Source organism: Marmota marmota, unplaced genomic scaffold (genome assembly GCF_001458135.2).
Source record: "Marmota marmota marmota unplaced genomic scaffold, marMar, whole genome shotgun sequence".
Lineage (NCBI taxonomy): Eukaryota > Metazoa > Chordata > Mammalia > Rodentia > Sciuridae > Marmota > Marmota marmota.
Window position 1 is genome coordinate 207,707 of NW_026000079.1, and position 12,232 is coordinate 219,938.

Consider the following 12,232-nt stretch of genomic DNA (forward strand, 5'->3'; position numbering starts at 1 on the left):
AGAGAAAGATGCACCTCAAACAGACATGGGGTGCGTGCACTTACCTCGGTGTAGAATCTCGGTCTGGGACCTCCAATATGTTACCGCTGTTGACTGGTGACGAGTTCTTGCTTCCCCAATGTTGAAGAATAACACCAAAGAAGCACGCCGAGGCAAGGTCAGAGTAGAAATTAGAAGTTTATTAAAGGACAGCAGAAAAGACTTCTCCCGGAGGAAGAAGGGGACCCAAGAGGTGGAATCCCAAGATTAGCATTTTAATCTCTTTCTGTCTATATGTTTGCATTTTCTTTCTTTCATTTGGTTCCATTCAACTATGATGTAACATCCAAACTTGGTTAGGACTAGTTAACCCTTGGAATGTCTAGGGCTAACTGGATGATAAACATTTGAAAATGGATGGCCCCCTATAAACCCAGGGTGCTGTACTGTCTTTTTTGGGCCTCTCTATGAAAATAGAATTTTTCTAAAGGCCTACCATAATCATTTGCTAGGCATCCTGTTTATCTGTTGGATTCCTGTCTTGGGGAGTTGTCTGTTCCAGACAGACCAGCAGGGTTGTCCCTATGTTGTTATTGGGACACAGTTAAAATAAATCTCCTTTAAAACTGTTTTTAAGATGGCCTTCTATTTTAAAGTTTAGCTAAGTAATATATAATATCTCTCTGGCTAAGGTTAGACCACCTGGCGTATATTTTGAAATATTACAACAAATGAATTTGGATCTCTCAAAAATCTCCCTGAATTTGTTCTGGTCTATATTAAGTTTGAGAGGTCCCCATTGATCTTTCTTTCTAGTAGATAATTTTTAAGGCTTTCTCTGTTAATAGTAATAGGCTAGATATGAAAATGAGATACTTTTATTGATCATTGTAATTAGCTAATATAGAGACCAGGTGATCCATTTTGATGTTACATGTAAATGAACAATTTAAAAAGAACTGTCAATCTTTTCTTGAGAGAGGTCTCAAAATATCCCGATATCTCAGAATGTTATCCTTTAAATAGATGTCTCTTAATTGTCTCTTAAAAAAATGATTAAAGTTACTTCCCAGTGTAGGGAGAAGTATACAAGTCTTACTGTTTCATGGATTAGAGGTCCAGTTAGAGAATTTATAACAATACAAATTAATTTCCCACAAAGTTTGAAAATTTTATTGATCAAAACTAACATATGACTTTAATTTGAAGAGCTCCAGTTCTAATAAAATGTTCTCCTAAATCCCACAAATATCTAACAAACAGAAGTACTATGCAGAATCAGCAGTGATTATTACTGATGTCTTTGAATCAATCAAATTTAGTCTCCAAGAAGAAGTGTCAAAATTGGAATTTAAGTCAACATTTTAAAACATTTATTGTTTGATCAAGGATGTATGAATTTAATTCATTAAAAATTGGTTCTTGTTCAAACAGCAAGAATTATGAGGAAGAAGATTGATATTTTAATAAGCTCTGTCATGTCAGAATGTAGACAAAAATCTTGGCTTACATCAGCATAATAAAATCAGGGAGAAAAGCCTGAAATATCCTAGAATTAATCAGTTCAAATTTTTATAGTGAGTCCATTATATATAAATCTGTTTTTCAATTATTTTAACCTTCTATATCATCTGTCTAGATAATGATATGAAGATTTCCCTATTTAGGAAAATCGTTTTATCATTAAAATCTAGAATAGAAAGACTTTTGTTTTGCCCAAAGATGATTTCTTTCTTTTTCTTAGGACCTCCAATGTGTGCTTCCTCTCTGTACAAGTATCTTCTTCTCCTTTTAGAATTTTTCTTTGTTATATTTTGGAGCAATTTCTGTAAATCTTAGAATCTAAACAAATTTATTGTACCTTGATAAGAAGAACTATCTCATTGAAAATATAGTTAAAGCCCTTAGACATTTGGTTGACAGAATCATATCTGTTTATCAACTTATAAAAATTTGTACAATAATTGGAGAATTAGAGATTACTTGATGGTTGCATTATCTCTTGAAAGAAAAAAAAATATAGTAAAATACATTTATCTTAAATATTTGTTGAAGGATAAATATTTGTTAAGATAAATATTTGCTGAAGGAAAATAATTAGAAGCAAATAGATATATATAATTAAACAATTAGACATAATTTTAATTATTCTATGGATTAAAGCATATAGATTATTTAAATAAATGGAAAAATATGTATTAAGAATAAAATTTAGAGTTATAATTATCTTATGAAACCATATGGTTCTTAAAATATTTGGATCCATTTTAACTTATTGTTAACTAGGAGTAAACTCTTATCTCTATGTGACTCCACAAAATTTCTGTGTATATTTCTGTCTATATTTTGTATTTACATAGTTAGGAACCAAAAAAAAATAAGGATATTTGATTGTCACAAGAGGTTGTGAGAAAATTATCTCAGATTGCTGATCTTTTTTTTTTAATCTTGTGATGATTAAATGTACACTTATAATCTTCAAAACTAAAATACAAGCAAACATATGCATTACTCATAAATGTAACATTATCTCTGCAATTCTCCTTAATCATATAGCCATGAAGAATTTCTAAGGGCACCGGACAAGGGATAAAAATCAGATTATATAGCTTTGAGAACATGTTAGAATTAGGGCATCAAGGTAGAAGACTATGAAACCCAATTTTTCCTGAAAAAAGAGATGTCTTTTTTAGTGAGAATGTATTAAAATTATGAAGAAATTTTCTAACAGCTGGGTGCAGGCCTTGTAATTCCAGTTGTCAGCCTGTGTGAGAAAGGAGGATATGTTAGAAGCCGGGAAGCGGAGCCGGAAGTCCTGCTTGAGTGATGGTAGGAAGGACGAATGGGAGGCCCATGAAAAATGTGGGAGGTGGGACTCATCCGCCATTTTGTCCAAGCCATGTGGCTGGAGAACACTTCCGGTTCTCCATAGTCCAAAGTTTTGCCTGAGGTCCTGTGTGTTTCGCATGTTTTATTAGCAATAGTTCTGACTGAAACTCCTGATACTCCCAGTGATGTGTCCAAGGATTGTGAAGCTAGCACAGTGCTGCTGCTGTTGCCACCACACACTGCATTTGCTTTCAAATGTGCAGTTGTCAAGGTAATGCCAGAGTGTCACATTTGCGCCAAAGGTAACAAAGGCCGCCCTTTGCCTGTCCTGCAGCCGCACCTGGTTCCCATGGCGTGAGTCCCCTGGCAGCGCTCAGCCATTTCTCCCACCTGTGTCTGTCTTGCTGGGGCAGGGCTTGTGTCTAGTGACTTGTGTCCATGTCCCCCAGGGTCGTGGGCCCCACATTTCCCTGGCCATTGGGCCAGTTGGCATGAGGTGATGAAGCCAGATTTAAAGTTAGGTAGTCAGTGTAGTTAGATAAATCAGGTCTAATACCGAGTGAAATCTAAAATGGAGGCCATGCTGACAATGATTCCAGGAAACACAGGACAGCTCATGGAATGTTAATGAAGTCCTGAAAAGGCCCTAGGCCAAAGTCCATCCCAAAGAAGTGTTAATGAAGTCCTTCCTGCTCAGACTACTTCTTTGGCCCACCTGTGTCCCACCCCTCGGGCCTTCCAACCTACATTCCATCACCAAAACTATAAAAAGGGGAGACAACCGCACTTCCACGGATTCCACCTCTTGGGTCCCCTTCTTCCTCCGGGAGAAGTCTTTTCTGCTGTCCTTTAATAAACTTCTAATTTCTACTCTGACCTTGCCTCGGCGTGCTTCTTTGGTGTTATTCTTCAACACTGGGGAAGCAAGGACTCGTCACTGATCAACAGCGGTAACAGTGAGACCAGGGGAGAAGGTGGGCATGGCTGCCACCACCCCAGCTTGGGATCATCCCAGGAGAAAGCACCTGCATTGCTGTGCCCTGGGAAGTCAAGCCTTCCCAGAGCTTTCCATTGGTCGCAGTCCATCTGATTTGTCTGCTTTGCCCCGCCCTGGGTATCACATGCAGGCGTTTTGCCCATTGTCCTGGGACCACATGGATGTCCAAAGTGGGGTCGAGTCAGAAGTGCTGCCATTGCGTGTTGTTCTCAAAACTGTCCCAGATGTCTGGATCTTGCCTGATCTGTTCCTGTTTGGAATCCCTCAGGGGCAGCGCCACCTGGGTACTCCGGGGGATGTCCCACTAGAACTCTGGATCCATAAGTGGGCCAGCTGTCCCACTCGCACTGCCACAGCTGTGCCTCTGTCCCTGCTCTCTCCACTCACAGCTCCTGGATGCCCCCAAAATCCCCCAACTCAAAAGCAGTTCCGATGCTGGTGCTGGCAGGCCTGCGTTTGACACCTAGGCCAGGTTATCTAAAGGGTAGAGCCCTGCATCTGTGTGAGAGCAGCTGAGTTACAGTCCACTCGATTTTACTTTTTGGTAAGGATGCAGTGAGAGGCTCAGCAGATTTATTTACCCAATTCAAATTGTCTAAAGAATTCTAGAAAACAAGAATCAAATAAAAAAAAATTAAAAGATACTTTACTTTTTTTAGAAGTAGAGAACTTCAGGAATTTTAATGTCCCACAAATAAAACAATCTCTCCTCTCTCCCTTCATTCTCTCAATATTAGTTTCCAGTACATAAATTTAAAAAATCTTATCCTAAACATTTCAAACCACAAAAAAATCCACATTAGTTTCACAATAAGTCATAAAAAGCATGCTTATGAGCGAGGGCTACACTTTGACCTATGCATTTTATCAACTACCTTAAAACATCCCAGCGAGCCTTCCATTTATTGCCATCTGTCCCAGCTGGTGACCTAATGCTGGGTTCACAAATCTGACTATTCCAATAACTTAAGAAAACAGCAAAGAAACCATAAAAACACACAGAAGTACCTTTTCAAAATCCTGGATGGCTCTCCAAACTTAGGGACCCATGGAAAGAAAAAGAGAGAGAGCCACTGGAATTCTTTATTCTTATAAAGGGGACACACAAGGAGAGGCTCCCGTGGAATATTCTATCCCAAAAAGGGCAAAGGGGTAGAAATACAAAGGAACAGGTGAGTAGCTCAACCCCACCAGGTGAAGCCAACTCCTGGAGCCCCGCCTCATTATCTTAGTGGAGACAAAGCCCAAATTATTGCTGGGCTCAATAATTGTTCAGTTCTCTTGCTCAGGACTTAAGGGTGTGTATTTCTACAGCAGCTTCCAACAATGGATGAGAGAAAATAAAGGGACACAAATAGAATAAGAAGAACTCAAACTATCATTATTTGCTGACAACATAATTCTATAATTAGGGGATCCCAAAAATTCCACCAGAAAACTTCTAGAATGTCGAGACTCCTTGCCCGCAAGGAAGACGCAACTCAGGAATCTTCTTTCAGCAGTTTATTCAGGCCTTGATTCATGTATCTTCTTCTAGTGACCCCGCCCAAGCACAGCCTAATAAAGCCTCCTGCATACCAATCCCAAGCTGCCACGTGGACCTTTCTCATAGGGTGGGAAGGGATTTCGTGCCAATTCTCCATATTAGGAGTTGTTTATCACAGGCCACAGTGGAAGCCGGCGCCATCTTCTAATGGTGGCCACGGTCTAATTAGAACAGCTCACCACACTAGAACTAATAAATGAATTTAGCAAAGTAACAGGATATAAAATCAACACCCATAAATCAAAGGCATTTCTGTATATCAGTGACAAATCCTCTGAAAGATAAATGAGGAAAACTACCCCATTTATAATAGCCTCAACAGAAATAAAATACTGGGGAATCAACTTAATGAAATAGGTGAAAGACCTCTACCATGAAAACTGCAAAACACTAAAAAGAAATTAAAGAAGACCTTAGAAGATGGAAATATCTCCCTAGTTCCTGAATAGGCAGATTCATATTGTCAAAATGACCATACTACCAAAAGATGTAAAGCAATTCCAATCAAAATTCCAATAACATCCATCATAGAAATATAAAACTCATCATGAAATTCATCTGGAAAAATAAGAGACCCAGAACAGACAAAGAAATCCCTAGCAGGAAGAGTGAAGCAGGTGGCATCACTATACCAGACCTTAAACTATACTACAGAGCTATCGTAACAAAAACAGCATGGTATTGGCACCAAAATAGACTTGTAGACCAGTGGCACAGAATAGAGGACACAGAGACAAACCCATAAAAATAGTTATCTCATACTAGACAAAGGTGCCAAAAACATATATTGGAGAAAAGATAGCTTCTTCACCAAATGGTGCTGGGAAAACTGGAAATCCATATGCAGCAAAATGAAATTTTACAAAATTCAACTCAAAGTGCATCAAGGACCTAGGAATTAAACCAGAGACCCTGTGCCTACTAGAAGAAAAATTAGGCCCAAATCTCCATCATGTCGAATTAGGCCCTGACTTCAACAAGACTCCTATAGCTCAAGAAATAAAATCAAGAATCAATAAATGTGATGGATTCAAACTTAAAAGCTTCTTCTTATTAAAAGAAACAGTAAGGTGAAGAGAGCCTACGTAATGGGAGCAAATTTTTGTAACACACACATTAGATAGAACACTAATCTTTAGGATATATACAGAACTCAAAAAACTTAACACCAAAAAAACAAGTAATCCAATTAATAAATGGGCCAAGGAAATGAACAGACACTTCTAAGAAGATGATATACAGTCAACAAATATATGAAAAAATGTTCAGCATCTCTAGCAATTAGAGAAATACAAATCAAAACTACTCTATGATTTCATCTCATTCCAGTCAGAACGGAAACTATTAAGAATACAAACAACAATAAATGTTGGCAAGGATGTGGGGGAAAAGGAACGCGTTTACATTGCTGGTGGGACTGCAAATTGGTGCAGCCAATCTGGAAAGCAGTATGGAGAATCCTTCAAAAATTTGGAATGAAGCCACCATTTGACCCAGCTATCCCACTCCTTGGTTTTTACCCAAAGGATCATACAATGATACAGCCACATCAATGTTTATAGCAGCACAATTCACAATAGCTAAACTGTGGAATTAACCTAGATGCCCTTCAATAGATGAATGGATAAAGAAAATGTGGTATATATACACAATGGAATATTACTCAGCATTAAAAGAGAATAAAATCATGGCATATGCAGGTAAATTGATGGAGCAGGAGAATATCATGCTAAGTGAAGTAAGCCAATCCCAAAAAACCAAAGGCTGGATGTTTTCTTTGATATGTAGATGCTGATCGATAATGGCAGGAAGCATGGAAGGAATGGAGGAACTTTAGATAGGTCGAATGCGAGGGAAGGGAAGGGAGTGGGCATGGGAGTAGGAAAGATGATGGAATGTGGACATCATTACCCTAAGTATATGTATAAAGCCATGAATGGTGTGACTCTACTTTGTGTACAACCAGAGACATGAAAAATTGTGCTCTACATGAGTGCTATTAAGTGAAATGCATTCTGCTGTCATGTATAACAAACTAGAATAAATATATTTTTTTAAAAACAGTGACCAATTATTGTACATTAATTTCATACATAAAAGTAAAATGTATGTTACTCATACACAAAGATTGAGAGGGGAAAAATGGAACTATACTACTGCACAGTTCTTAAATATCTATTATGTGATATAATGTTATTTAAAACTAGTTTATGATACAAAAAAAATTATAGTGAATGCTGGAGCACTGATGTACTTATAGAAACATAGCTAAGAAGCTACTCTTGGTTGTCAGTAAAGTCCTAAAAAGGAACAAGAAAAGTGGGACCTATAGGAAACTAATGGCAAGATAGTAGACTAAAGCCATACCCCAAATTATATTGCCGTAATACATCAAGTTATATATAGTACATTACATGCATTAATATAGTGTATTCATATAGTACATTACATGCAAATGGTCAAAACACTCATTAAAAAGTCATAGATTGTCATGTAAAATAAAAAAGTAAAATCCAACTATCTTCAGTCTACGTAAAACACACTTTAAGAACAAAGACAGCAGTAGAATGAATTGGACATAACTTTCCTACCTTCATATATGAATAAATGACCTTTGTAACTCCACATCATGTACAACCACAATAAAGGGATCCTAATTGGAAAAAGTTATACTTATTCTATGTATGTATAATATGTCAAAATACACTATACTCTCATGTATATCTAGAAAGAAAGAATCAATAAATAAATGAATAAATCAAACTAAAGTTCAGAGTCGACGCTGGTAAAAGATATACTTAGCAAAACCTGAAAAGAGAAAACAAGGGTGACTATTTTAATGTCAGAGTAGAATTCAGGAGATTTATATGTAATCTTATATATGCACATAATAATAGAACTTCAAAAAACCTGGAGCAAATAGAACAAAAAGTTAGAAATGAAAGGGAAAACATTTACATCCACAAATATAGTTGTAGATTTCAACTCTCCTATCTCAGTAAGTAATAGAGCAAGTAAGCAGAAAACCAGTAATGATATAGAAGATTTGAAGAGCAACCTAATGGACATTTATAAGGCAGTTCACCCAACAGCAGAACACTTTATTTTCAAATACACATGGAATATTTTCACAGATAGACTGCATACATCAAACAACTCTCAGTAGATTTTAAAAGATTGAAATCACACAAAATCTATTTTGGGAATTAAACTCAAATCCAATAACTAAAACACCCATGCAAAACCAGCAAACATTTGATAATTACATAATGTAGTATTATTGAGCAGGGCGAGGTACTGGGGATTGAACTCAGGGGCACTCAACTACTGAGTCACACACCCAGCCCAATTTGGTATTTTATTTGGAGACAGGGTCTCATTGAGTTGCTTAGTGCCTCGCTGTTGCTGAGGCTGGCTTTGAACTCGCGATCCAGATCTCAGTCCTATTTTCCTCTTTACTGTGTCTGGAATCCATCCTTCTAGCTCTCCTAGTTGGTGTGCCAATTTCATCCTTCACAGTCGCTCCCTCTATGCTTGAGAACCACCGGCCTCCATTTCCAACAGAGCCCCAGCCCTTTCTCACCCCAGTAGAGGACGAGGTCCTGCCCTCCTAGGCTGCTGTGCTTCACCCTGCAGGCCAGGCCAGCCGCCTCCCCAGCTGCCACATCCAGGGTTGCTCGGAGATACCACGTCCCATCTGCGTTGGGCAGGATGTCACCTCTCTGAGTGCCCAGCTGCTCCTGTTCCCCTCGCATCCACATCACCCACACGGGCTTTGGGTAGAAGCCAGACACATGGCACACCAGCAGCAGACGGCCAGGCCCAGGACTGGGGCCACTGGACAGCCAGGCCTCGGGCTTCACTGTATCCAATAAGGGATGAGGAAAGCATAAGGTGAGAACTCTGCATCAGAGGTCCCAGGCCTCCTCCCAGGTTCATGCTCCCCAAATGTCCACTTCTGGAGGTGAAGTCTCCAAGTAGCTTTGATCCCTTTGTGTCACCTTGCCCAGGAGACCCATCCCTGATCTCCTTCCCCTCCTCTGATCCCAGTGCTCTATAAATGCCTCACCTCCCTACTCTAACACCCTGAGCTCAGCTGGAGCACACAGCATGTCTCAAACATTGTCTGAATCAATTCTGACCCACAGACTTGATTTAATTCAACTCATGGAACGAACCCAGCAGGTACTCAGTGACACTGGGTGATATGAACAAATACCCTCATGCCTTATCCATCCCCTCTATGTCTTGCTCTTTGTCTGATGCTTAAAGGAAAGCAAACCCTGGGATGGCAAAACCTAGAAGAAGCCTGAGTAACAGGAGGAGAGGACAACAGGTGGACCTTGTTTCTCCAGTTCTGACTTCCCTGTCTCTAAGACGTCATTGACATATTCTGGACAGATATCATTGAGGAGCCACTGTACTGTTTTCCTTGTCCCTTGGTCCTGGTTGAGGTCTTTGATGACCAAATCTACCCACTGGGGGGCCTGTAGGACAGGCTCCCAAGCAGTTCCCTGGAAACTCAGGATATGTTCTCCTTGATATGCTACATGGAGAAAGTGTTCTGAGATATTCCCAGGGTGCACCTCACAGCCAACAGACAGCTGCAGCTCCATGGGATCTGTGGAGAGAAACGTGTAGAAATCAAAGAAGGGTTTAAAAGACCGGGACAAAGGAGAAGAAACTGTTCTGAGAGTTATATTGAGAACCCACAGTGGAGGGAAATAAGAGTTGGTGGTCAGGAGTAGGCAGGAACAAGGTGTTGTTTTCAGAAGAAACAAGAGCATCTCCAGGCAGAAGTGGAAATTTGAAGAGGTTCAAAAACAGAAGAATCTCATCTGGTGGGAGCAGAGTCTTTTCTTCTTTCTATGCTCATTCTCAAGCCTCAAGTGCCCGCCCAGGATCCCATCCCTCAACTCACACTTGAATCGCAGCATTTGAGCGAACTTCCGAATGTCTTTTGTGAAACTGCTTCGGAAGCCCAGATACAGGTGCTGCATTTTGTCCCATTGTTGGCTGCTGAACGTGCCGCGAGCCCAGGGCTTCACAAAACGAATAGTGTCTGCGGTGTTGCTCCAGCTGTGCGTCTGCAGCTCCCCCAGCCACGCCACGCCCTCCGCGCGTGTGGAGGTGTTGCTGGGAAAGGACGAGGTCTGGAGCCAGAGGAAGGTGAAATTCTTTTGCGGGACTGAGAATGAGTGAAGCTTGGAAGTGTACAGCGAGTGGCCTACGGAGCAGACAGCATAATGAGAAGCGGGGGGAGGGGCCGGGAAACAGCCTCAGGAAAGGAGACTGGGACGCACGAGTGGTGATTGCGAGCCCCGAGCAGCGCCACGTCTCCGAGGCCAGAGCAGGTTCTCTGCTGGCTCCCTGAGCCCGGGATCCCGAGACCAAGCCTCACTCCTTTGCCCCCATCGTGGGTCTCCCTCACCCCAGTGCAACCTCTTTTCTCTGTGCTCTAGGGCGAGCTTCCCCTCGCCCTGGTTCCACTCACCCTCATAATTTCCCGAAAGCTGGGAAAGCACCCACAACAGCAGGAACCACGCGCATCCCATGTCGCCAGGCGTAGGAACCTCGAGGGCTCCCCGCGCAACTTTGGGCAAAGCCCTCTGCGCTCCTCTGCACGCCTCGCCACCTGCAGGCAGCTCGCTCCGCTTCGGGCAACAAACTCACTCCGGGCGGCCGGCGCTCTGCTCTTCTGCGGGAGGTCCCTCTGGCTCTAGGCTATTCCAGCTTCCCAGTACCCTGATGGGGGGGAGGAGTCCCAGCGCTCCTACGCTAGATTTCGCAATCACCTGGTCTTAGCATCTGTTTCGCTCATTAAACCGTTTGAAACAGAACTTGGGATGCTTTACACTGTTCTCTTAGTGTTTTTAAAAGTACGTCAAGGTGTATATATGTCACAACTCGGACAGTGTTAAAAATGCAAAGAAAAAGGGAGGAGGAAAGGCTTGGGCTTAGCCGTGGATGTCTCTAGGTGGAAAGAACTACGGGTGATTTTAATTGGCTTTGCCCTTTTAAGTCTTCCAAAATGTTTACAAGTGTAAGGATTATATTTATATAAAGTAAAACATTGAAAGTGATTTTCTCAGTGGCACATTGAGAGAGTTTGACTAGACTGGCATTCTTTAGAGCGTTCATATCCCAAGATTCCTCCATTTCAGTGTTTCCCAGCTTCTCTTTCTTCCTATGATGGCCCTTGGTATCTTCTGAGCCAGCGTCTTCTCTGATTTCCTGACTCCCTTTAGGTTTTATTTTTGTTTCTTATTTGGGTTTCCTTTTCTTTTCTTTCTTTCTTTCTTCTTTTTTTTTTTTTGGCGGGGGGAGGGGGGATACAAGCATATTTCATTGCACTTCACTTTAATGCTGTATTTTGTGGAATTTGAAGATGTGTGGCAACCCTGCATGGAGGAAATCTATTAGCACCATTTTCCCAACAGCTCAGATGATCTTAAACAGTTTTTAGCAATAAAATATTTTAATTAATGGATACACATCTTTTTCACACATAATGCTATTGCCCACTTACAGTAATATGCCTGACTGTATGGGTGCTCCCCTACATTCACCTCCACCTCTCACCCCTCCTGCGGGCCTCTCCTCCTGCTGGCTGCCTCTTCTACCTCCTGCTCACTCCTCCTCCTTCTATTCCAAAGAAAAGACATAAAATTAAAGTGTGCATCTGTGAACCTGGAAAGCCAAGTACCCATTCCTCACACTGAAAATAAGAATCTGACAACAACAGTGGCTCAGAGCCCTTGTCACCTGGACAAGGATCCCTTCTTTACTCAGTCAGAGCCTGGGTAGCTAGCTGCTGACCCTCTCCCATGCCAGCTGGGCTCTACCTTACATCTCTTAAGTGGCTCTCTCTCTACATTTCC

The 12,232-nt window shown here is 41.1% G+C and overlaps 1 protein-coding gene across 1 annotated transcript in view; it reads right to left on the minus strand.

Annotated features, from left to right (window-relative positions):
• LOC107156661 (antigen-presenting glycoprotein CD1d-like) overlaps positions 1-11,916 on the minus strand; it is a 48,970-nt gene extending 37,054 nt beyond the window's left edge. Inside the window, exons 1-4 of the mRNA XM_048814639.1 lie at positions 10,846-11,916; positions 10,273-10,578; positions 9,694-9,972; positions 8,935-9,213 (exon numbers count right to left, since the gene is read on the minus strand). Coding sequence (XP_048670596.1) covers positions 8,935-9,213; positions 9,694-9,972; positions 10,273-10,578; positions 10,846-10,906 — 925 coding nt within the window. The 5' untranslated portion in view covers positions 10,907-11,916. The remainder of the gene's footprint in view (positions 1-8,934; positions 9,214-9,693; positions 9,973-10,272; positions 10,579-10,845) is intronic.
• Between the last annotated feature and the right edge of the window lie 316 nt (positions 11,917-12,232).